Source organism: Barbus barbus (assembly GCF_936440315.1).
Source record: "Barbus barbus genome assembly, chromosome: 8".
Lineage (NCBI taxonomy): Eukaryota > Metazoa > Chordata > Actinopteri > Cypriniformes > Cyprinidae > Barbus > Barbus barbus.
This window is the reverse complement of record NC_136736.1, coordinates 17559430-17584935: the sequence shown is the minus strand read 5'-3', so window position 1 is coordinate 17584935 and position 25506 is coordinate 17559430. Positions and strand designations below refer to the sequence as shown.

At 37.4% G+C, this 25506-nt stretch overlaps 1 protein-coding gene across 4 annotated transcripts in view; it reads right to left on the bottom strand.

The window, feature by feature from the left end:
- Positions 1-25506, bottom strand: part of LOC306873921 (MSL complex subunit 3-like) — a 178756-nt gene that overhangs the window by 81024 nt on the left and 72226 nt on the right. For all 4 annotated transcript variants that reach the window (XM_079423483.1, XM_079423484.1, XM_079423486.1 and 1 more), the window contains exon 9: positions 7005-7315. In XM_079423483.1, the coding sequence (XP_079279609.1) occupies positions 7005-7315 (311 nt within the window). The remainder of the gene's footprint in view (positions 1-7004; positions 7316-25506) is intronic.

Here is a 25506-nt window from a genome sequence, read left to right as displayed (position 1 = left end):
CTCCGTAGCTTGATGCTAATGTTAGCTCTAATGCAGCAGCAGAACAGGCACAGTTCTTCTACATAATGCATTTTGTCAATTCACGTAAGGTCGCAAGAAAATGTTTTGTTGTATTTTTTTAGAAAGACTTCTGATTATAGTTGGGTAAATATATACTGGGATTGAAGTGATGTGGCTTGGTAAACCTTGAAATGCCAGAATAAAGGCTAATGGCTGAATAAAACAAAAGAATAATGATAAAGGAATAATGAAGATAATGTCTCATACCTGGCGGAGGTGTGAAAGGCTCGTCTAATGAGGACAACCGAATCATGAATTGGGCAGTTTTCCGAGCCAGACACAAGGAGACAACTTACAGGAGAGCTTACAGGGGTCATAAATAAATTTTATTAGCCTTCTCTAAAAACACACGACATGGTCTTAGAAAATGTTTCATAAAATTCAGTTTTAGAGATTATGTTCTGAAATTTAAAATTAAGCATTAGGAGACTTGTGGCTTTAGCTTCATTGCGTTTCTAAAATCATATTCTACAAGCAACATTTTTTTATACATTTAAAAAATATGTTTTTAATATTTTAATTTTTACGTTTGAGCTTATACACACATATACATATATATATATATATATATATATTTATTATCATAACAGTCTGAGTAATTCTGATTCTTGAACAGTAAACAGTGTTAGATTTGTGAACATATGTTGATTATGTATCTAGTAAGAAAGACTCATGAGCAGCAACCTTTTTATTTTGGGTATGCCATTTGTGTCTCCATTCTGAAAATGGGGGATGACAGCTAAGGGGTCAATAAATGTTATTATAGAATAAGTCAAGTCACCTTTATTTATGTAGCGCTTTTAACAATACAGATTGTGTCAAAGCAACTTTCCAATATCAAAATAGGAAAATAGTCAATGTAAAATGAGAAGATTAAACACTCAATTTTTAGTTAAAGGCATTTCATTATTGAATTCAATTATGACATTGTCCAGCTCAGTTCAGTTTAAATAGTATCTGTGCAATCAAGTTGACGATATCGCTGGAAATGAAGTGTCCCCAACTAAGCAAGCCAGAGGCGACAGCAGCAAGGAACCAAAACTCCATCGGTGACAGAATGGAGAAAAAAACCTTGGGAGAAACCAGGCTCAGTCGGGGGGCCAGTTCTCCTCTGACCAGACGAAAAAGCAGCTCAATCCCAACTGCAGCAAAGTCAGATTGTGTAAAGGACTCATCTGGTTCCCGAGGTCTTGCCCCGATGGCCGTCTAGGTGACAAGGTCTTCACTGGGGATCTGTCTCTGGGGCTCATCTACTGTAGGTGTGCTGGTCTCCGCTGACATTAAGGGCTGTAGAGGTTATCTCTAGGTGCTGATCCACCATCTGATGTGGATACGGACTGGATCTGGGTGACTGCAGTAACCATCTGATCTGGATACGGACTGGATCAGGTGACTACGGTGATCTCGGAATAAGAAAGAAACAGACTAATATTAGCGTACATGCCATTCTTCTTATGATGTAACAAGTACATCAGGTGTTATGGGAATTGCCCCCTTTTCCGGTTGACCTAAATAATGCAGCCTAACAATCCTTTAAAGGATTTGAATATTAGAAGCGTATTATTATGTTATGTGTACGCCAGGTTAAAGAGATGGGTCTTTAATCTAGATTTAAACTGAGAGAGTGTGTCTGCCTCCCGGACAGTGTTAGGTATATTGTTCCAGAGTTTGGGTGCTAAATAGGAAAAGGATCTGCCCCCCGCAGTTGATTTTGATATTCTAGGTATTATCAAATGGCCAGAGTTTTGAGAACGCAGTGACGTGGAGGACTATAATGCAGATAAGAGCTCGCTCAAGTACGGAGGAGCTAAACCATTCAGGGCTTTATAAGTAATTAACAAGATTTTAAAATCTATACGATGTTTAATAGGGAGCCAGTGCAGTGTTGACGGAACCGGGCTAATGTGGTCATACTTCCTGGTTCTAGTAAGAACTGCTGCAGTTCTAGCTGCTGCATTTTGGACCAGCTGTAGTTTGTTGATCAAGCGTGCAGAACAACCACTCAATAAAGCATTACAATAGTTTAAGCGTGCAGAACAGCCACACAATAAAGCATTACAATAATCTGACCTTGAGGTCATAAATGCATGAATTAACATTTCTGCATTGACTTTGAGAGCATAGGTCTCAATTTAGATATATTTTTAAGATGGAAAAAATGCAGTTTTACAAATGCTAGAAATGTGGCTGTCAAAGGAAAGATTGCTATCAAATAGCACACCAAGGTTCCTGACTGATGATGAAGAATTTACAGAGCAGCCATCAAGTGTTAGACAGTGTTCCAAGTTATTAAATGTGGGGGTTTTAGGTCCGATAATTAACACCTCTGTTTTTTCAGAATTTAGCAGTAAGAAATTACCCGACATCCAATAAAGGGATTTATAATTAAATACGAAAAGTAATCTAAAATTACCATTATTACCCCTCCCCTCCAAGCTAGAGCCCTGCAATTCATCGACTGGTCCCTAGAGACTGGCTTCATCGACTGGTCCCTAGAGACTGGCTACAAAAGAGAGTCAGTCCCATAGACCCCCCTGTTAAAATGCCCAACTTTACAGCAGAAAAAAAAAAAATGTTTATAGCCTGGTACAAAAAGTGGTTTGGGTCTATATAGCTAATTTTGCCATTCATAACAATTGTGAGGGGAGTGATTTTTGTTTTATAACTCATCCATTTAAATTATATTAAGCCTTAAAGTTCTGCATAATTAAGGGCGTGGCCACTTCAGTGACAGGTGGATTGTCACTGCTGTCGAGCTAAGCAGTCTTGGTTGCAGCAACCAGGCACATCCACCCACATCCCACCTCTTTGCCCATTTTTGATTATCCAGGAGTGATGCAACGGCCGGCTCCGCCCACTTTGGCCTTCAAAAATGCTCTTCAGAAACCTATGGTTGACGCTTCAAGCTATCTATAGATATATTTCTCATGTCTGTGTGTCAAGTATTCGCTGAGTTTTGGTTCATTTTTGTTGACGCGTTTCAAACAGGTATCCACGGAGATCAAGACAGCTGAAAGCACACCCTGTTTATTTTACAAAAGCACAATGTTTTGCTGATATTGTGTACACGAATAAAGGTAGACCCTTTACAGATCTGAATGATGTATTGCTCAAAAATGACAGAGTAATTTAAGTTCTTTTTAGCGTTATCAGGAAAAAAAATGACAAAACACGGTGCATTTGTCGACCCCTGAGGGTTAACAATCATATACAACTTATAAATCATATGCAAAATTAATGTTAGTTATTAAAAGTGATGCGGTTTGGAATTGGTAAAATGTACTTGGAAAAAAATATGATTAGAATATTAACTTGCATAATAAATGTACGCACTGTATATTTGAAACAGATTTAAATTAAACTACTTAAAATTATGCTTACAGTTACAGTTAAGAAATAAAACATTTCCCAAAGAGTAAAATACTTGAGAAAAAGCCTGCACACTCTCAAAAATCAAAAGTAACAAGCGAGATGAAAGCAGTGTAAGCAATATACTTTGTGATATGAGATTTTCTGATATCCAGAGATTGACCAGTTCAAGAAGAGGTGGTGATTCTAACAAAAGACTGTTACAATGTGAAGCTAAGTGGATCTATTATATGGACTGTGTATATCCGAAGGGATTAAGTGAAAAACTTCAATTGTCATGTTTTTTATGAATTGTACTTTCTTGTCAACTCCAACAGACAACCCTTGTTCCCCAATTTGATTAATATTATCTATTGCTTTAAATGTACACATGTTGCGGTCATTTATTTTTTAATTTCTTTACATCTTGATATTGTGTAATTTAATGTGTTGTTAACTATTTATTTATTTATTTTTCCATTTAGCATATTCAATGTTTTTTTCTTATTTTTTGGATCAGTGCTTGCTTTGGTTTAATCATGTGATCTCCTAAATCATCAAGTGATTTCTTAAATCAAGATGGCTCCCAGTTCCACTTAGCTTGGCTTTGAAAATGGTCAACATGTGACCGAAATGTTTGCCTTGTTTTTTTCAGTCAATTGCTTACACTGTTTTCATCCTGCCTGTGACTTCTGATTTTTGAGAGTGTGCGGGCTTTTTTCAAGTATTTTACTCTTTGGGATTTCGTATTACTTGGCGGCAAAGTACCCTATCCTACAGAAAATCATTAAAAACTGCTAGATCTGATTAATTTTAGTCTCTTTTAGAAGAAAACCAACATAACCCCAGGTATTTATTCAATACAGTGGCTAAATTAACAAAAAATAAAGCATCAACAGGTGTTGACATTTCCCAACAGCACAGCAGTAATGACTTTATGAACTATTTTACTTCTAAGATCGATACTATTAGACATAAAATTGTAACCATGCAGCCGTCAACTACAGTATCGCATCAAATAGTGCACTACAGATCCCCTAAGGAACAATTCCACTCATTCTCTACTATAGGAGAGGAAGAATTGTATAAACTTGTTAAATAATCTAAACCAACAACATGTATGTTAGACCCTATTCCATCTAAACTACTAAAAGAGGTGCTTCCAGAAGTCATAGACCCTCTTTTGGCTATTATTAATTTGTCATTAGGATATGTCCCCAAAACCTTCAAATTGGCTGTTATTAAGCCTCTCATTAAAAAAAACAAAACTTGACCCCAAAGATCTAGTTAATTACAGACCGATCACGAATCTCACTTTTCTGTCAAACATAATAGAAAAGGTAGTATCCTCACAATTATATTCCTTCTTAGAGAAAAATTATATATGTGAGGATTTCCAGTCAGGATTTAGACAGTTTCATAGTACTGAGACTGCTCTCATTAGAGTTACAAATGACCTGCTCTTATCTAATCGTGGTTGTCTCTCTCTATTAGAGCTACTGGATCTTAGCGCTGCGTTCGACACTATTGATCACACCATTCTTTTGAATACACTAGAAAACTTTGTTGGCATTAGTGGAAGAGCATTAATATGGTTCAAATTGTACTTTTCTGACCGCCATAAATTTGTAGCAGTGAATGAAGAGGTATCATATCGATCACAAGTGCAGTATGGAGTACCTCCAGGCTCAGTACTATCTTTTGAATACACTAGAAAACTTTGTTGGCATTAGTGGAAGAGCATTAATATGGTTCAAATTGTACTTTTCTGACCGCCATCAATTTGTAGCAGTGAATGAAGAGGAATCATATCGATCACAAGTGCAGTATGGAGTACCTCCAGGCTCAGTACTAGGGCCGTTATTTTTCACGCTTTACATGTTACCCTTAGGAAATATCATCAGGAAACACGGGGTTAGCTTTCACTGTTATGCTGATGATACTCAGCTCTATATTCTTTTCGCGGCCCGGTGAAACGCACCAAATTGAGAAACTAATGGAATGCAGAGTCTATATAAAAAGCTGGATGACGAGTAATTTCATACTACTATATTCTGAAAAAAAACAGGCATTAATTATCGGACCTAAAACCCCCACATGTAATAACCTAGAACACTGTCTAACACTTGATAGCTACCCTGTCAATTCTTTGTCATTAGTCAGGAACTTAAGTGTGCTATTTGATAGTAATCTCTCCTTTGACAGCCACGTTTCTAGCATTTGTAAAACTGCATTTTTTTCATCTTAAAAATATATCTAAATTGAGACCTATGCTCTCAATGTCAAATGCAGAATTGTTCATTCATGCGTTTATGACCTCAAGGTTAGATTATTGTAATGCTTTATTGGGTGGTTGTTCTGCACGCTTAATAAACAAACTCCAGATGGTTCAAAATGCAGCAGCTAGAGTTCTTAGTAGAGCCAGGAAGTATGACCACATTAGCCCAGTTGTGTCAACACTGCAGTGGCTCCCTATTAAACATTGTATAAATTTAAAAATGTTGTTAATTACTTATAAAACCCTGAATGGTTTAGCTCCTCAGGACTTGAGCGAGCTCTTCCCGCATTAAAGTCCTACACGTCTGCTGCGTTCTCAAAACTCTGGCCATTTGATAATACCTAGAAGATCAAAATCAACTGCGGGCGGCTGATCCTTTTCCTATTTAGCGCCCAAACTCTGGAACCATCTACCAAATACTGTTCGGGAGGCAGACACACTCTGTCAGTTTAAATCTAGATTACAGACCCATATCTTTAACCTGGCGTACACAACACACTAATACGCTTCTAATATTCAAATCTGTTAAAGTATTGTTAGGCAGCATTAATTAGGTCAACCGAAACCGGGAACACTTCCTAGAACACCTGATGCACTTGTTACATCGTAAGAAGAATGGCATCTACGCTAATATTAGTCTGTTTCTTTATTATTCCGAGGTCACCGTAGCCTCGGTGGATCAGCACCTTGAGACGACCTCTACAGCCCTGAATGTCAGCGGCCAGGACACCTAGATGAGCCCCAGAGACAGATCCCCAGTGAAGACCTCGTTACCTAGACAGCCATCGGGACAAGACCACGGGAACCAGATGAGTCCTCTACACAATCTGATTTTGCTGCAGTTGGAATTGAACTGCTGTTTCGTCTGGTCAGAGGAGAACTGGCCCCCCGATTGAACCTGGTTTCTCCCAAGGTTTTTTTCTCCATTCTGTCACCGATGGAGTTTTGGTTCTTTGTTGCTGTCGCCTCTGGCTTGCTTAGTTGGGGACACTTCATTTCCAGCGATATCGTCGACTTGATTGCACAGATACTATTTAAACTGAACTGAGCTGGACGATGACATCACAATTCAATAATGAAATGCCTTTAACTGAAAATTGAGTGTTTAATCTTGTCATTTTACATTACTGACACACTATTTTCCTATTTTGATATTGTGAATTTGCTTTGACAATCTGTATTGTTATAAGCGCTATATAAATAAAGGTGACTTGAGAAACTTTTTTGGTCTACGCACCTCGGTTGGATTGTTTTGAAGGCGCGGTGAGTCTCCGGCTGTTTTTAAGAAATAAATCAGGACACAAAAAGTGTGACTCACTCTTCTCTAGGTTGAGGAAGAACTTGGGTAGTGGTGCCTGCACCTCAGCAGGCCTTCGTTTTGGTTGAGGAGAAGCATTGCTGCTGCCTCCACCCCCAGATTCTGCTGCTCGATCCCCTCCAGATGTATTGCGTGTTGAGCGACGCAAAGATTGGGTGGAATCGGAATCCAGGTAGGCACAGCGTCTGCGCTTCGGTGGGGTTGCCATGATGATGGGGACACTGGAGGATTCACTCAGAGCTGGTTGGCTGTCTGTGGACTGGGGAGTAGAGGGATTATGGCCAGGACTGGGGGAACCTTCTCTGAAAGTCCTTTAATAAAAGTGAAAATTATGAACAATGTTAATTGGGATTTCAAACACCTTAATTGATTCAATAACTTCAAAAAAAAAAAAAAAAATGAACCTCACCATTATATATTTAGCACCTGCAGTAGTGAGTACACCTTAATTTCCCACATACATGCATGTAATTGTCCTGACTGACAGGGAATGAGTGTGTGTGTGTACCTGGCATTCCCTATTTTATGGGGACCAAATGTCCCCACAAGGAAAGTAATACCAGTAACTTTTGACCTTGACCATGAATTACAGCTGAGGCAAACAGAAAGCAAGACCCTCAACTTATGGCATATAACTATGACAGTAATAGGATAATTAATATGAGGATATTGGCATAGGTCTGACACTTTCTAACAGCAGGATATTACATATAGAGGATAGTTAATCTTATACAATTATCAAATAACATGATTCTTCCAAATGGCTATAGGAAAGTTATACTGCCATTAACAACCTGTAGCTCAGCCTTTGAAACATCGATACATTTATTTATCATATCATATTTATCATAGATTAGAGCCCCACCGATACAGGTTTTTTTGGGGGGCCGATATCGATATTAGGGAGTAAAAATGTCTGATAACAAAATATATCAGCCGACATTCTTTGTGTGTATTTTATAGTAGAGTACCAGTCAAACGTTTGGACACGCTTCTCATTCGTGTGTCCAAACTTATGACTGGTACAGTATAGGCTAGAATACAGTATATACATAAACAATATATATACTTAAACACATTTTTAGCAATGATAAATCGAATATGGTGATCAAACACTTATGTGACAAAAATATGTAATGGAGGCAGGGTATTTAACAATTTAACAATAAACTTTATTATCCAAAATGAGCCTGACATCAGTGCACTTAACATTAAACTTCACTTCACTTATAAATAACTTTAAAACACAAATAGAACTGTAGTGTTCTAACCACATATTATCTTTATTTTAGCTTTTAGGGAATCACTCTTAAGATGATCATGAGATTTATATGATTAATTGCTATTAATCAGAATGTCCAAATTATACCTGGTTAACGATACCTTATTAACGACTTGTCCAGCAAGTATTAAAATCAGCACGTTATTTTTTTTTAACAATTTGTTTATCTTATTCGCTGGCCAACGATAAAACAACCCAAATAGTTAACTTTAGTTATCAAGCTCATGAGCATAGGTAACGCAATCTTTTTGGCAAATAATTACAATTTGCAAAAATCACATAGCACAGACAAGAGATTTCTTAAATGGAATCAAAGTTTATTTACTACTCTAACACACTACTACACTAGACAACACAAAACAGACGATTTAAACATACATACAGGCAGGGCTTGAAAACGAAAAAAAATGTCAATTGGTTCACTCCGAGCAGAATCGATATTTTAACGTTCCCGTTCCTGCGTTCCTCTGTATTATTACCGTTCCGAAATCGGTTTGAGTAGAATTTTTTTTTTTTTTTAATTTTTTAAAATTGTCTTTGCCTATAATAATAATAATAATAATAATAATAATAAAGTACTGTGTTTTCTTTACACAAAAAGAAAAATAAATAAATAAAAAAATACAGAAAGAGATGGTATCTTAACCCGCTGCGCTAATAGGCTATACAGCATCATCTTTTCTAGATTTTTACATTTCTAAATGTAGGCTACTAAACAAAATAAAACAATCTATTAATGCTTTAACCTGTTAACCTTCACTGCCATTTGTGGCCTCGCAGGTGAAAATAACCTACCTAAATTAAAATGGTAACAGTTTGTGACAAAGTGTGCTTACACAAACAAATTAGGTATCTTTGGAAAGAAGAGACTCTGGGCTTTACTATCTATCATCCAGAGTTGATAATGCTCAAAAAGATAAAAAGTTATAGGCACTGACGTGCCTTGAAAAATATTTTTCCACACTGAATGTTTTTTTTATTTCATACACAAATACATGAAATAAGTCCTGGAGCAATCCAGAAAAGTAATGGATCGAAAGCCACATGTCTCATGAGTTCATATTTCAAATTTGAAGAAGATACCATGAAAAATTAGATTCCTGCAATATTTTTTCTGAAACTATTTATAGTGCCCCCCACCCCCCTGTTTGAGGAAAAATAACCACCAAATGGATTGCAGAATTATACAAGCTATTTTAGTCATTATACATGTTCCTGCATAGTTTTTCAATTATAAAATAATAGACAGATTTATTTGAGCACTAAAAAATACAAAAATAATTATTTGCGTAATAAAAAGGAAAAACAAAATAGAAAAAAATGCTTTGTATATAGTATGTATACTGAAGTATTCTTCGTTATTCGTTATTACAATGATAAATATCACTGCCAGACGTGAAGTGATATTGCCAGACATGGTCATAGAGTCAGTAAACACACGCTGATGTGCTTCCATTCAGATGATGATCATACAGATGGGCCATATAATCAATAATAGCTGATCAATGAATCACAATGATAGCCGTCATAGAGTCGCTAATAAACACGCTGATGTGCGTCCATACATATTATAATCATGCAGACACGGCCACATTCCCCACACAATACACACACACACATATAAAAAATGTAGAAGAAAAAAAAAACAGTTTTTTTATGGATAAAGCAGATCGCTAAGTTACGCCACGCTCAGATGACAGCGTGCGTGTCACAGCGTGCGTCATGGCTGGCTGGAGGGAGCGCCAAATTCAAATAATCTATATTCCGCTTTTCTGAGACTTTTTTTTCCGTAGACGGTCTCATTATGTTTGTAAAACCGTATGCTGTAACATCGTTTTGTTTTTTTACCACCAAGACGCTGTTTTTGAGCGTAATTTATTCCATAACGGACGCGAACAATAACTCTCTGAAGAAATGAAACGTAAACAAAGGAATATTCATCCTTATTACAGCGTTATTGTTTCGCTGGACTAAAAGTGCTCGCTGGGATGTTGTTCTGTGGAGCCTTACCTCTCTAACTAAACTGGGATTTCAGCAGTGGACGCGTTTGTGGCTCGTTATTACAATGATAAAGGTACGTACTGCTTTTTTACTCTGCGTGTTTGGATGTGTACTGCTTACACAAATGTAGCAAATTTGTGCCACTAATTCCTTATAAGCTTTCCATCGAAAAACAGCGATCTGTCGTCGATGCTTGAGGCTTAGACCCTCAGAATGATATATAGTTTGACAAGATTAACTTTGTCCCGTTTCATTTATTCATTAAAAAACAATGACACATGCAAACAAAGAGCGTTCAGTGCGAGGTCGCTCTGGTGAACGCTAACAGGTTAAAGACATTAAAGAATTTTTTAAAGATGTTTGCTGCAAATTGTAAAAAAAACAAAAAAACGCTACTAAAATGTTTTGAGGGGAAAAAAAACAAAGGCTAAGCCTGCATTTTATTAGCCTATTATTCAGAAATGATGTAGGCTAAAATGCCGGTAAATCAAAAATGTTTACAAACTTTATAAACACTAGGGATGTGCGCTACGACTAATTTGACTGTCGTTTAAACGGAAGTTTTGTATCCGACTAGTCGACTAGTCTAAAAGCTAGAAACCCCCCTAAAAATGGCAAAAAAAAAGTGCGTGTGTCTATATAACAGCCTACACTTGAAATACTTAAATCTTTGAATCACACTGTCAAATCCCTCAATTAATTCTGCTAAAAATAGGTCATGATTATGCTTGCCTCGCGTTATCATCATTTAATATTAGGCGGTCGTTAAACAGAAAAACATACACTCAACAGAGCCCTGCACGGCCCTCAAATTTAGGCCCTAGCCCGGCCCTGGCCCGAGACGCTCAGGCTAGGCCCGGCCCACGTCCGACAGCTTATCAGAATTTCAGAGCCCTTTTTTTCCCCCCTTCTCCTAAAACAGTTTATACTACTGTTTCGGCTATTAAAATAGTTCAGTTTTGTGTGCAATGGCAAAATTATTATATTTCGTTTTGTTTTTTTATTAAGTTAATTTAGAAAAACGTTGGGAGCATTTTTGTTAATTAAATAGCCTATACGTTTTTTTTTTTTTTTAAAGTAACGACCAAGCGGCCAGCGGCATGAGCTGATCATAGCCTATGTTTGATAAATTTAGCCTTCTCATATCATCACGACTTGCCTAAAATAAAATCTATAGATATACTAAAACAGTTCAAGTATATAACAATGTTTAAACGTTAAACCTGCTATAATAATAATGTGCGCTAGCCTATATGTTAAGTTTGTGCGGAGAGTGGAAGCTAAAGCGCGCTCTGCAGGACATGGAGGCACCAGCAAACACTTGGATTGCTTTCAGTGGAAACAAATTAAAATAGCCTACGCCGTCAATTTTGTTTGTTTGTTTCTTTGATAAAGGTAAGAATAATACATCATTCCGACCTGTAAAGGGTCTACTTGTATTTGTGCACACCAATACCAACAAAACGTAGTTCTTTTATAAAACAAAGAAAACAAACATGATGCGCTTTCTGCCGTCTCATCTTGAACAGGAGCGCTTCATAAAAATGAACCGAAGCTGAGCGAATACATGCCCCACAGACATGATAAATATATCTATAGACAGCTTTAAATTATCATTTAACGAAATAAAAAAATTGAAAACAAAAACTTTTATTATAATCTTAATCATAGGGCTGGGCAAAAAATCGATTTAATCGATTTATCGATTTAATCGATTTTGTAGTTTAAAATGATTTTTAATTTTGCAAACTCGAGTTTTTTGCCACAATAGTTTTTTCGGACTTTTCCGCGTTTCGTCCTTGTGGGTTACCGTAGCGCGATATGAGCCAGCCCCCGCCCCGCAAACTTGTATGGTATAGCTCTGGAAATTCAGACACACAGAGAATCAGCTGTTCATCCATTTTGAGTTCGGCGCTTGTTTGGATGCCCCGTTTCTATTGGCCGCGCGGGGAAACGTCACAGAGCGCAGCGGCAAAAGTCGCCGCTGGTGCGCTCCGCTGCGCGTGCGCTTTGGTCGGCGCAGCAACTAACCGCCCTCGCGCAGCGCAAGCCATTGAAATGAATGGGTTTCATAGCGCAGCGCATGCCGCGTCCTGTAAGGGCCTTAACACAGTCAAAACAACATGGCAGCGTGTAGTAGAGAACGGCTCCTCTAGCACACCTGCTAAAAAGCAAACTACACTTCCTGAGAGCTTTACAAACTGTGTGCCTTATGATAAGAACGGAGCGCGATGGAAAGCGATTACAGAGGCGATCACGTTTTATATTGCCACAGACATGCTGCCAATTTATTCTGTCGAAAAGCGAGGCTTTAATCACATGCTGAAAGTATTAGATGCGAGGTACGTTGTCCCCAGTTGCAAGTATTTCGCCGATGTAGCGCTGCCTCACCTGTACAATACAACTCGGGAAAAGATCCGCAGTGGACGATGCAGCCATATCGGAGTCTGACGGTTCACTACATCAACACTAGTTGGACTCTGCGCAGCATCTTTCAGAGATCTAACAAGCACGTGTTTTGTTGTTATAGATAAAAGTTTACATTTGTTCACTCTTTGAACAGGCTATATGTCTGCCACAGGCATATTTCATTTTTTATATTCACACTATACTGAGAAGAGTTTATTTTTTTAATTGTAATGTTATATGTTACAAAATTTGTAATTATCTGATTTCTTGAACAGAAAATTTAAGCTACTGTGAAGTTGTTGCACTTTTGCTTAAACCTGGGTTAAAGCTTGAAATTGTTGAATGACAGAGCCTCATTTACTTTTTGTTTTGGGATTCTACGAATTTTAACTCTAGAGGACAATCATAGCAATAAAGTTGCACTTTTGACACTATATCTGATGCCTGCAGTCATTTTTTAAGTGCATTGAAAAAAAAAAAAAAAATCGAAAATCGAATCGAAACTCGAATTTTTTTTTTTTAGGCAAAATCGCCCAGCCCTACTTAATCATAATCAATAAAGATTAATTTCTCTCTAAAGGCACGTCTAATGAGGAGACGGTGAGTCAGGATCAGCAACTTCATCCTTGCGACACGGACTCAGAAAACATTAGTTTATTAGTAAATAGTTCAAATATCTCCTTACTATTTCCCGCAGACACATTCATGGTTATGTTTGCTGGGGTTTATCAGCAAGCTTTAGCCTATTGCGTGCATTTGAACGCAGAACTATTCCGCTGCCCTGAAGTCACCTGCTGCTGCTGCGGGACACTAAACACCATCGAGCTGCTCTCAGTCGTGTGGTCTCCTGTTGTTTCCACCAACGCGGTGATTTTTTTTTTTCATCACTAATCGATAGATGTCTACCATATAAAAATTATTTTGCAGGGCTCTAACACTCAACATAAACCGGTGCATAGCTTATTTATTCAGATCGGCTGGAGCAATGCAGAAATGGAAAATCAATCAATAGACTGACAATTCTTCATTTTCATATAAAGTTAGCCAACATATAAAAACAAAAGTAAAAAAAAAATAGGAACGTTTATCAAGGAATAGCATTAAAATGGCTTTAAAAAATTTACTTCATGTTGGCTATATTGTCTAAAAACAAAAGAATACTAGTTTTACTTACTCCATGCACATTTGTTAATGTGGTCTGGCGAAAGACTGGACTAGACGATTCTGCACTTGAAAAAACAAACAAAAAAAAACTCGCTCGGCAGGAACTGAAGTCACAGGCACGCAGAGAGTTTCGAAAAGAGCCTGGAAATCCCGCAGCACCACCGAAGTGGGTCTTCGTTTAGAAGAATAGATCGCGTGCATGGGATCACGGACCGCAGCGACGTATGAAAGATTGACATTGCTGGCTTTGGCTAGCCTCCAAGCTAACGCATAGGTCTTTTGTGTGGTCATTCTAAGCTCGCCGCAACTGACGTGAAGACAAGGCATGAGAGGTCTGAGGTAAAAATGTAGTTTCTGCCCAGATATGCTATTTAAAATATTTACATATTTTGATATGTATTCTTTTTCAAAAGTTTTATTTTAACTTATTTAAAATGTTTTAAAATGTAACGTTAAAATGATGGTAATTTGAATGATAAAATGTTTTTTGGTTTTTTTTTTTTTTCTCTCGTGTAATCGACTATTGTTTTCAGTGTCGACTAGTAGGAGCTGTACCGTTTAGTCGACTAGACCCGCACATCCCTAATAAACACAGTAATTAGTTTCTCTCCACAACAAATCCTCTAAACTTAAGGATAGCCTATAGGCTATAAAAACGTCATTCCAAAAACAAATTAAAGGTGAAACTGATGCCTACCTCTCTCACTCGGCACGAATCCAAATGTTTCCATATTCTCGACGTATAGCCTACTAAAATATTATTTATTGGCTTTTACTTTCATCGAAGCACCGCTGGTGTGTAAGATCTGTTGAATCCATCTTACACTGACGTCGGATAAACGCTAACGCCTGTGTTCTGACGATTTGTGCTGCCCTGTCAGATTTTCCATTAAAACAGATGGTAGCAGAATTCATTGCCATTGCGACTAGGGTTCACAGCTGAGCACGGGCGGGCATTTCACTCGCTGGATGCGTCAGCATCACATTTGTATAGTCTGTACTACTTGAATTCGTGATTGGTTGACAGCAAATTTAAAATATTAAATGGAACGATAAAATAACGTTATTAACCGGTTAATGGCAATTTCAAATTTTCGATTCTGTTCGGAACTATAAAATTTGATTTAGTTTCTGTTTCCGGTTCTGTTCCAGTCAAAATTTAGTTTGTTTCCGGTTTTCGTTCCTTGAACCGGTTCAGAGCCCTGCATACAGGTAATGAGTTGTTTTGATCTGAAGAGAGTCTTAGGTTCTAATGCTCGTTTCAACCTGAGGGAAATCACACGCAGAGGGAACTCTATCTTTACTCTTAAAAAATAAATGCAACCAATTTTGTCTTACTATCTTTTTCTTTCGGTCGAGTTCAGGCTTTTTCTTCGGTTCAAGGAGTCTCTACTTCAACTTCTCTGCTTTCAGTTGAATTCAGTTCCTTCCCAGTTCGAGACGGACCGTGCGTGGATTGGCGGCTTGGAAGGTCGTGTCACGAGGGTACTCTTCAGTGGTTGGTTGGCTTCGTGCTGACTTGATGACGCTCTCAGGAAGTCGTTTTAGTTCTTCGCTTCAGATGTTAGTTTCTTTATTTTTTCTTTCGCTATATCCTGGTTTTATGGTCCCAGGAGAAAAGGGGGTTCGGAGCGATGGGCGCTGGAATGCGAGCTTTGATCCTTGCTTCAGGAATGTGTTGAAAATAGGTGTGTGTGCGTATCCTGATTAAGATCAGTTCTTACAGAACAATATATTTTATATATTTGATTTTCTTATCAAAGTGATAAAATGTGTGGCAAAAATGAGTACACCCTCCTGAAAGTTACTAAATAAAACAAAAAAAAGGCTATTTTTGATCAACAGGTAAGTATATTGAACCAAAACTTTTAAAGACAAGTAATTTCCTGACAATTTATAGTGTTATATAGCCCATTGAATCATACTCAGACTTAATGCTGGCAGTAGTGGAACCACTTGGGAGAGAACTGCCAGGCAGGGGCGGATTTAATGAATTGGGTGCCCCAGGCAAATATAGGAATGGGGCCCTATACATTTGCACACATTTACCTAGATCAACCTTGAGTTTTTTTTTTTTTTTTTCGTGATGCTTGCTGCTGCACAATGGTGCCCCATAGTGGTGTCCAATGTTTCCACATTTTTCATGTACATGTTATAAAGGGATTCTTTCATTTACATTTAATCATTTAGCAGACACTTTTATTCGTTCATGTTGTAGACCACAAAATAGCGATTGATTTGCCATTGAGATACAAGTTTTATCTCTTCTTTAATACAAGAGGACGTTTTATTTCACATGTCATTGCGTTTGCATTGGCTCTCGTGTTGAGCGCACCGCAACCATTGAAGTATTCAGTTTCTACGGCAACTCATTTGGTGCACATCGTTCTCTTTCTATGCAACCAGTTCTAACTCTGTCGTGACATCAGCTCTACAACGGTTTGCCCGAGCATTGCTATTCTCTCCCTTTTACTGGCGTCATTCAATGAAATGGCTTCCCAACTAATTTTTGTGTGGGCGAGGCACATTCTCTTCTGCGCGGCCGCGGTCACACGCGCTCAGCTTAGAGGGAACATTGCGTGGGAGCCCTGTATTTAAGGTAGCCCGTCGGGCAGGGCAGTGATACATTTTGGTAGCCCGACTGGAAAACACAATAGCCTCGGGACGTCGGGCTAGCAATTTGCCAGCCCTGACACTGTGTAGGGATCATATCAATCGGAACACAGTTCATGCACATCTGAATCTTGCTTGTTTAATGACCTCATCTCAGAATAAAAGCCTTGCAAATGGATCCGCACTTCTCACGTCTTGCCAGCCTCGTTACACTGTGCACCCTGTTCGCGCAGACATGACACGTCATCAGCACATTTCAGCAAGAATGAAAGGTACTATTATTGTAATATGTGCTTTGTAGGGGTGTAAGAAAATATCGATACACGCGAGTATCGCAATATTTTGTTTGGCGATACTGTATCGATTCTCCAAAACGGAATATCGATATTACATTTTTTTTTTAAATCATGCAAGATTCATGGCAGTTGTTTCGTTTTGAGTTCATATCCCGACCGCTAGTCTTCATCTCTGAACTAAAACGGTGACAGGAAATACTAGCATTAGAGCACACCACTAATGTTAGTGTTAATATAGTTCGCTGCCAGTAATGGAGGATGAAAGAATTGTTCCAGTTCTTGTTTCGATGTACAACGCTGAAGTGTGGCGTCATTTGGGCTTTTGTGGTAATGTCCACCCCGGGACAGCGGCGCGAGCGCAACCACGGTTCTGCCGGTTGCCGCATCCCGTGTTGAAGAGTCTTTGCGCGGGGTAGAGGCGGTAGAGTCGCCGTGCAGCTGCAGCTTTCTCTCGTAATTCGGGGGTGTTTTGTGCAGTTGGGGCGGTGCTCGCGTCGCGGTCTCTGCGATTCCACTCGGAACATAAATACAAACTGAAAAACCTGTGAAATCCAAGTTGAAAAGTTCTCAGAATGTTTAAAATCTGCATTTATTTGATTGTTTTACAATTGTTTTGTTTTCTTTAGGAATCCTGCAAGCATTTTATTTTTCATTGATATTAAGCAGATGTAATTTTTTGTTCAGATCAAATTGTAAACTTACCTTTAACCCATTGGGGTCGGCTGTATCGCCGGCGATACGAACTCGTTTTTTTTAAGATAAGTGCAAAAGACACTAAAAATACTCTGTTGATTTTGGTCACACAAATAAGTGTTATACATCAAATCGAAACTGTTAAGTGTCTACTTTTTTTTTTTTGAGTACACTCACGATTACAACAAAACTTTGTGGTTTTGGGGAAAAAAGAAAACAAACAGGGTGCGCTCTCTGTCTTCTCCCTCTCCGCGATCTGTTTATAGTAACGCGTCACTAAAATGAAGTGTAACTCAGCAAATACTCAACACAGAAACATGAGTTATCTCTATAGAAGGCCTAAAGTGTCTGCTTTCAACTGAAGTGTTGTCGAAAACAAATGTTCTGTGATAAAGTAATCCGTATGAAACCGACACGATGTTCACAGTCTGTCCAGTCTAACTCATTATTTCTAATGAGATCCCGCCCCCTCGTGTTCACATGTAAATAACCACGTAACCCGCGCACGCTTGGAGACGCCCAACAACAAAGTCACGAGACTCTGTTCATCTCTGCTACTGTTCGTTTCTGGAAGACGACGCGCTGAGTAAAGGCTGGATTTACCTCAGAATAAGAGGAGAGTTCATCCAGAAGACATCGATTTTTTGCATTAGTTAGCGTGTTATTGTGACAAACCTGAACGCGTTTAGTTGGGTTTTTCCCAAACGACAACATGATGAATCATAGTTGTTTTTCTCCCAAACTGTAATTCCAGACTACAGTGTTTGAATATGATGGACAATTCATTGTATTTAAATTTTTTACGACACGATGATGTTTTCATGCTCTATATAAAACAAAAGTAATATGAGAGTATATTGTAACATGATGAATGCTACGAGTAAGTATGTTTACAACATGTTTATTATTAATAGTCTTCTCTGTTCAAAAATAGATTTAAATAACGTGCTAAACAATAATAAATAGTTTCTCAGATATAAAATATTTTTTATAGTACAAATTACATCCTTTTGTGGTTCACAACATACATGAGTCTATGGCTGCAGAATCATAACAGCTTCTATAAAATCATGCATACTAGGCTGTATGACTACAAAATCATAGTTGTGTTTCTTTTCCCCCCAAACTGTTGTTTTCATGCTCTATATAAAACAATAAAAGTAATATGAGAGTACATTGTAACATGAGGAATGCTACGAGTCTAAGTATGTTTACAACATGTTTATTATTAATAGCCTACGCTGTCCAAAAATAGTTTTTAATAACATACTAAACAATAATAATTAGTTTCTCAGATATAAAATGTATTTTTTTGTGTACGATAGTACAAAGCATGCATGAGTCTATGCTCACAAATGTTTTTTTTTTTTGGTTGTTTGTATTTTATTGAATCAGGTACCTGAACCACAGATGAATCCTGATGACTTTCTTCAAGATGCTTTCCTCTGAGAGCGCTGTACCAACATCAGATGGTCAACTACACTGATATTCTATGGTAAAACAAGATCCTTGACTACTGATTATGTTTTTTTCTTCTTGAATCCATGGAAATAAGTAAATGTCAGGTACTTGTTTCACTTGTTGAACAGAATCTGTTGCAGGAATGACTCAAAGTCTGTTCACATCTCTGTGGTTAGATCAGTGTGCACAATAATGTGTCTTTGACTTTCATTATGTATGTTTTGATTATACTGTGTTGTAAATAAAATACAAATAATTTAAAAACCCAATTTTTTCAGTCTCCTCACACTCTCTTACCTGCCTCAGTCACAGTCACACTGATGGGCCATTAGCAGCTTTAGGTAGGGATGGGTATCGTTAAGGTTTTAACGGTATTACTACTCTTACCGATACTGCTTATCGATCCGGTACTTTAACGGTATTCTTATCGGTACTTTTTGTTCATATTCTTACAGTATCTTATCTTATGTATATAAAACACTAAAAATGCCTGCACTTCATCAATTTGTAAATGCACCAGTGTGCAGGTATTTTTAGTGTTTTATATACATAAGATAAGATACAGTAACAACATGAACAAAGAAACAAAGTAAAACAAACTGACAAATACAATAAAACAAACACACAAACAAAATTAAATAAACAGTGCTTTCATTTTTCCATGAAGGTCTACTAATATTAATGTTCAGGTAACTGAACTACAAAATAAATCTAAAAGTAATCAGATGTAAATGAGCACTGCATAGTTTTCACTGTATGTACTGATAGATTCATGCTTATTAAAGCTATAATGTTGTTCAGATTAAGAGCTGTGGGTGATTATCTCTTTGCATTTTGTTCTTTGATTAACATTGATGGCTCAAGCTCCAGTCTGACACTTTAAGACAATATACTGACACGCATTGGATTTTCTCCCAGCTGTTCTCGTCCACTTAAAACATAAAAGTGAAGACTCTCGTAACCGGCCATTTTGACACATTTTGTGTGTATTTTCTGGCATATTTTTGTGTGTTATTTCGACACGCCCGAAGCTCAAAGTGTACTTTGCTTGTCCGTTTTGGAGCACACCGCCGCGCAGGCACACGCGCACACACATTTCAGCCTGGGGAACTGCGTCACTTGTTCAGATTGTACTCTCAACGTTTTACTATCAAATATGTCCTGCAATGTAGCAACAGTAAAGACGGCATTTTACAACAATCACCGATTGAGCTGATTCAGATGTTAAGTTTTGGTTCGGAAGAATGAATCCGCGCCGCTATGAAGGGAAGGGAGTTGTGCTAGAAGAAATGCGGCTATAATCCTTGGAAGCCAAAATCGAAACAAAAAAAAAAAAAATAAAAATACTTAGCTTAATATAACAGCCACAGGCCTAAAGTGTTAGCAGGGTACCCCCAGGATCCTCCAAACGAAATTCAAGGCTTTTTAAGACCTTTTTAATACCATTTCAAATGAAATTCAATGCCAACTTCGTACCCATTCCGACAGAAGTATGAGGGGAAAATGTCAAATCTGTATAAATTTCGAACCCTAGAAAATAATCATGTACAAGTAGGCTACTTGAATTAAATAAAACATTTTATTTAAATTATCAGTTATATTTAATACATACGCAACAGCGTAACACACATTTGATTTGTAATAAACAAATAAATTTGAACTTGGTGTTGAACACTACAGCCTTCGCAGCTCTTGGTTGCAATAGGCCTTGCGGTCATTTCCTGGCACAGGCTTGACCCAAACGTAATTCGGATTCCTTGGCCACAGCGGATTAAACGACACTTTCCCATTTTATATAATATTACGAAATATGAAATATCCCATAATATTGTGAAATATTATTGCAATTTAAAATAATTGTTTTCTATTTTAATATACTTTAAAATGTAATTAATTCCTGTGAAGCAAAGCAGTATTTTCAGAGTCACATGATCCTTTAGAAATCATTCTAATATGCAGATTTTTAATCAATGTTGGAAACAGTTGTACTGCTTTTCTTTTTTTTTTTTCTTTTTTTTTGTTATACTGTATTTTTTGGGACCTGTGATATTTTTTAAAAATAAAAAGTTAAAAAGAACAGTGTTTAGTCAAAATAGAGATTTTGTGTTACAATATAAACTATTCAAAATTTGGGGGTCAGAAATTTTTCTCTCTTTTTTAAAGATACTTTAAAAAAGGTTTAAAGAAAGTTAAATAAACTTTATTCAGCAAGGATGTGTTAAATGGATAAAATTGATAGTAAAGACTTCTATTGTTAGAAAATTTCTATTTTGAATAAATGCTGTTCTTTTAAACTTTATTAATCAAAGAATCAAAGAAAAAAGAAACACGGGTTCCATATAAATATGAAGCAGCACAAGTTCAACACTGATAATAAATCAGAATATTAGAATGATTTCTGAAGGATCATGGGACACTGAAGACTGGAGGAATGATGCTGAAAATTCAGCTTTGATCACAGGAATAAATGCTATTTTAAAGTATAGGTATTAAAATAGGAAACCAATATTAGAAATTGCAATAATATTTCACTATATCACTGTTTTATCTGTATTTTTGAAATGAATACAGCTTTGATGAGCAAGAGACTCAAAGTCAAACACCTTGTTTTTGAGTCTATAATATAGGCCTAACATAATATGATCAAAACAAACTATTTAAACTGATAGAATAGAATAGAATAGAATAGAATAGAATAGAATAGAATACAAACTGAAGCAAAACTTAAGCTGAGATCTGTAAGTTAAATATAAAAAAAAAGTGAACATATGAATTCTTCTATAGCTGTCTAAACATTGTTATGAAGTACAGTTTGTACAATACACTTGTGTGTGACCGTACGTTTCAGAGTTTTGTTACCGTTCTTTGCCCATCCTCCATTATTTCCAGCACTTAATCAAGCCACTCTTCTTTAATACAGGACGTTTTATTTCACGTCATTGTGTTGGTGTTGTCTCTCGTGTTGACCGCATCGCAACCATTGAAGTATTCAGTTTCTACAGCGACTCATTTGGTGCACATCGTGCTCTTTCTGTGAAACCGGTTCTAACTCTGTCGTGACATCAGCTCTATAGCGGTTTGCCTGAGCCTTGGTATTCTTTCCCTTTTACTGGCGGCATTCAATCAAACGCGCGGCCGCGGTGGAAGAAGAGCGCGGTCGCGCGTGCGCTCAGCTTAGAGAGAACATTGTGTGGGAGCCCTGTATTTAAGGTAGCCCGTCGGGCAGGGCAGTGATACATTTTGGTAGCCCGACTGGAAAACACAATAGCCCCCGGGACATCGGGCTAGCGATTTTGCGAGCCCTGCATAGTAACGGGTGCGCACGCTTTCACGCTTTCTGCTATGACGTGGAGCGTGAGGTGCACTCAAAGTTACGCTGCATGAATTTATAATTAGCCTACATTAGTAACAGTTAATTTTGTTACAGTATGAACTTAATCCTAGGAGAGAAAAAAAACCTTTGTAACGAAATCCAAGACTTTGTATACCAAATTCAAGGCTATTAAAGCCTTAATTTGAGATTATCAAATTTAAGACTTTTTCAATGCTTTTAAGACCCCGCGGGTACCCTGGTGAGCAGATGTTTGAATAGTTAGTTCTCTCTTCTATCATAATTAAACAGGACTTTCATGTTGCGTGTGCTGAAGCTCCTCCGCGTGAGCGCGATTTGGCTTCTGAATTGCGAATAGCAAAAATGCATCATAGACAAATGTTTGAACATTATTGCACATAAAAACAGCTGGCGAGATATATATATATATAGAGAGAGAGAGAGAGAGAGAGCGATAGAGAGCAACAATAAATGTATGTGTGTTTTCTTAATTTCTCCAATACCGACAGAAGTACCGAATAACGTCAGAGCTTATCGATACTCCGGTCTTTCATAATTTAGCCCCGGGACCGATTTAATACCGAGTTTCGGTACCCATCCCTAGCTTTAGGGGAGGGCCCTTTGTCTCTCAGGTGAGAATCACTTAATATTCAAGGCTATTACCACTCCCTCGCATATTGGCTTTCGATCACAAAACATGTCTTTAAAAATTTAAATCAATATATTGTTTTCTATGAATGAGTAAGCGGAATGATTTTCACATCATTTTGAAGTAAATATTCTAGCCTAGAAGACTGATTACTCAAAAGTCTTATTCAGGACGATTTAGTGTAGCTTTTATGGCCTTATTTCAGCTACATTTCCCCCCCAAAACTTACTAACCACGCATAATATTTTTTTTCTAACAAATGCAAACATGTACATCCACCTTGGTCACATATTATTGTAGCATAGTTTGGGCTGAATACAAAAAAATACATGTTGGCCATGTTGGCTTATAATATTATAAGTAGCTGAAATAAGCACAAATATCAGGGCATGTCAACACATCTCAAGGGCCCCAAAATTACCTCAGACCCCAGAGGGATCTTTTTATAAAATACATTTTATACATACATTTAACTAAAGAATCATGCAAGCGCTTGAATATTTCCCCCTTTACTCGTACTGCACAAAAAGTGGTTCAATAATGTTGAATGTTATAGGGACCGATTATTGCAAATGCAGATCCCAGTGTATTCTGTAGTGTGTGCTGGTTAAACTATTTGTAAACTATTTATTTTTTGCTAAGGTTTGCATATGGTGGTGTGTTCTTAATGACAGCTTTCCTAAAAAATATATATCCTATTCCTAAAATAAGAAATATCCCAATATATCGCCTTGTTTACAGTATCGCAATATATCGTATCGCAACCTTTTCCGTTTTGCCAGTATTTAAACCATTCAGCACTCGCACGCTCTCCTAGAGAATTCTCCATGACATTCTGTTGTGCTCCTATGCACATGCTGTTCAAATTAGGGGTCAACCGATTATCGGCACTGATATTAAACATTTTTATGATTATCGGTATCGGTCATTTTCATAACCGATGTGCCGATAAAATTATTTAATTTTTGAAACACGCTATTTGGCTCTGATGTAGCCTGTCGGAACTCACCACTCTGTGGCCGAGAGCAGTCTCCACCCACCACGCATCCGATTTGTTGGGAGTCATGAGTCCGACCAATCAACGTGGAAATACTAAAGGCACTCTCACACCGAAAGCGCTTGCTAACTGGTGCTGCTTCATCATGCATCAGTTGTCTCTCAAAGGCAGCAGCAGATGTTGCTCAAGTTGCAATAAACCACAATCCACTACACTGAAGTTGCAAAACCTCAATATTATCCATTTATGGTTTATCAATGTTATCCATTTATGGTAAAACGCTGACAGAATCGTGGAATTCAGTCATATAAATGGAATTTACTGTATAACGCGGAGTCACATAATTTGTCAAAGTTTGGATGAATTAATCAAAAGTAGGTCAGTACACTTAAATCGACTCGCAATATGGACCATCTGTAAATATTATGCCGTAAAAAGACTATTTAAATATGGATTCTGCATGTCTCTGTATATGTTAATGGCACAGATGCGCGGTTTTGATTACCACACACACACACACACACTGAAGTGTGCGACGCTCGCGGTGTTTTCAGCATCTGCCGTCTCACTAAATGAGGACATAAATACATGAACAACATCCCCAGAACTGCTCTGAGAGATACTTCATGAGCCTTTGACCGTTTCACTTGAGTAAACGATCGTCATATCATACATAGGCTACAGAAATTTAAGATGTCCTCATGGCAACCCGTCAAAATAAAAGTTTGGTTTATCTACTAATATTACTTCAACAATTATTACAACTTTTGTTTAAAAGAATAATCACACAATACGCCATTTCTTCCATGTTTTAATTTTAATAGTAAACCCATTTGTTTGGGTTTTTGTAAAAAAAAATAGAGTTTAACACTCATTTGATTAAAAGTAAAATGAAATGAATGTTGTATGCCTTCATTTACACTGCACTGTAAATTAAAACTAATGGAATTTACTGTCACATTGGCCAAGATTAAGATACTGTCACATAGGCCAAGATTAGGATGACAGAAATTGTGACATTTCAATAGGCTATTGAACCAAGTGTGCCTATAACAGGCTATTAGTGTTATAGTTTCATTAAAATAGTTGCATTAAACCTTCTTCGCAACTTCTACAATGGCGCTATGAAGACAAATAAATTATTTACACTTATTATATACATTGTGCTTTTTAAGTTAATCCATTGATGTGCATTAGATGATGAATTGAATAGTCACCTCTTGTATGTTATGATTTAGTCATCAGAAAATTATTAATGAAGAATTATGAGGTTACGCTATTACACATACATTTCTAACATGTAAATTCTTGAAGCCAAATACTTACATTTCCCCAAGCTGTTTAGCTGTAGTACAGTATTCATAGGCTTAATCATGAAGCATACAGTGGCCCCACTTTTAACTCTCTCTTTATATTACCCTTATTGAAGATGGATGCATGGAAGACAAGAGTAAGAAGTGCACCCAACACTAGGGAAGGCAGTTTTTGTCAGAGCCCTTGTTATTCTTAATTTTGACATTAATTTTCATTTTTACACCAGACATATATATCGGTTCAAAATATCGGTTATCTGTCTACTTGGTCTATAGTAATCTGTATCGGCAGC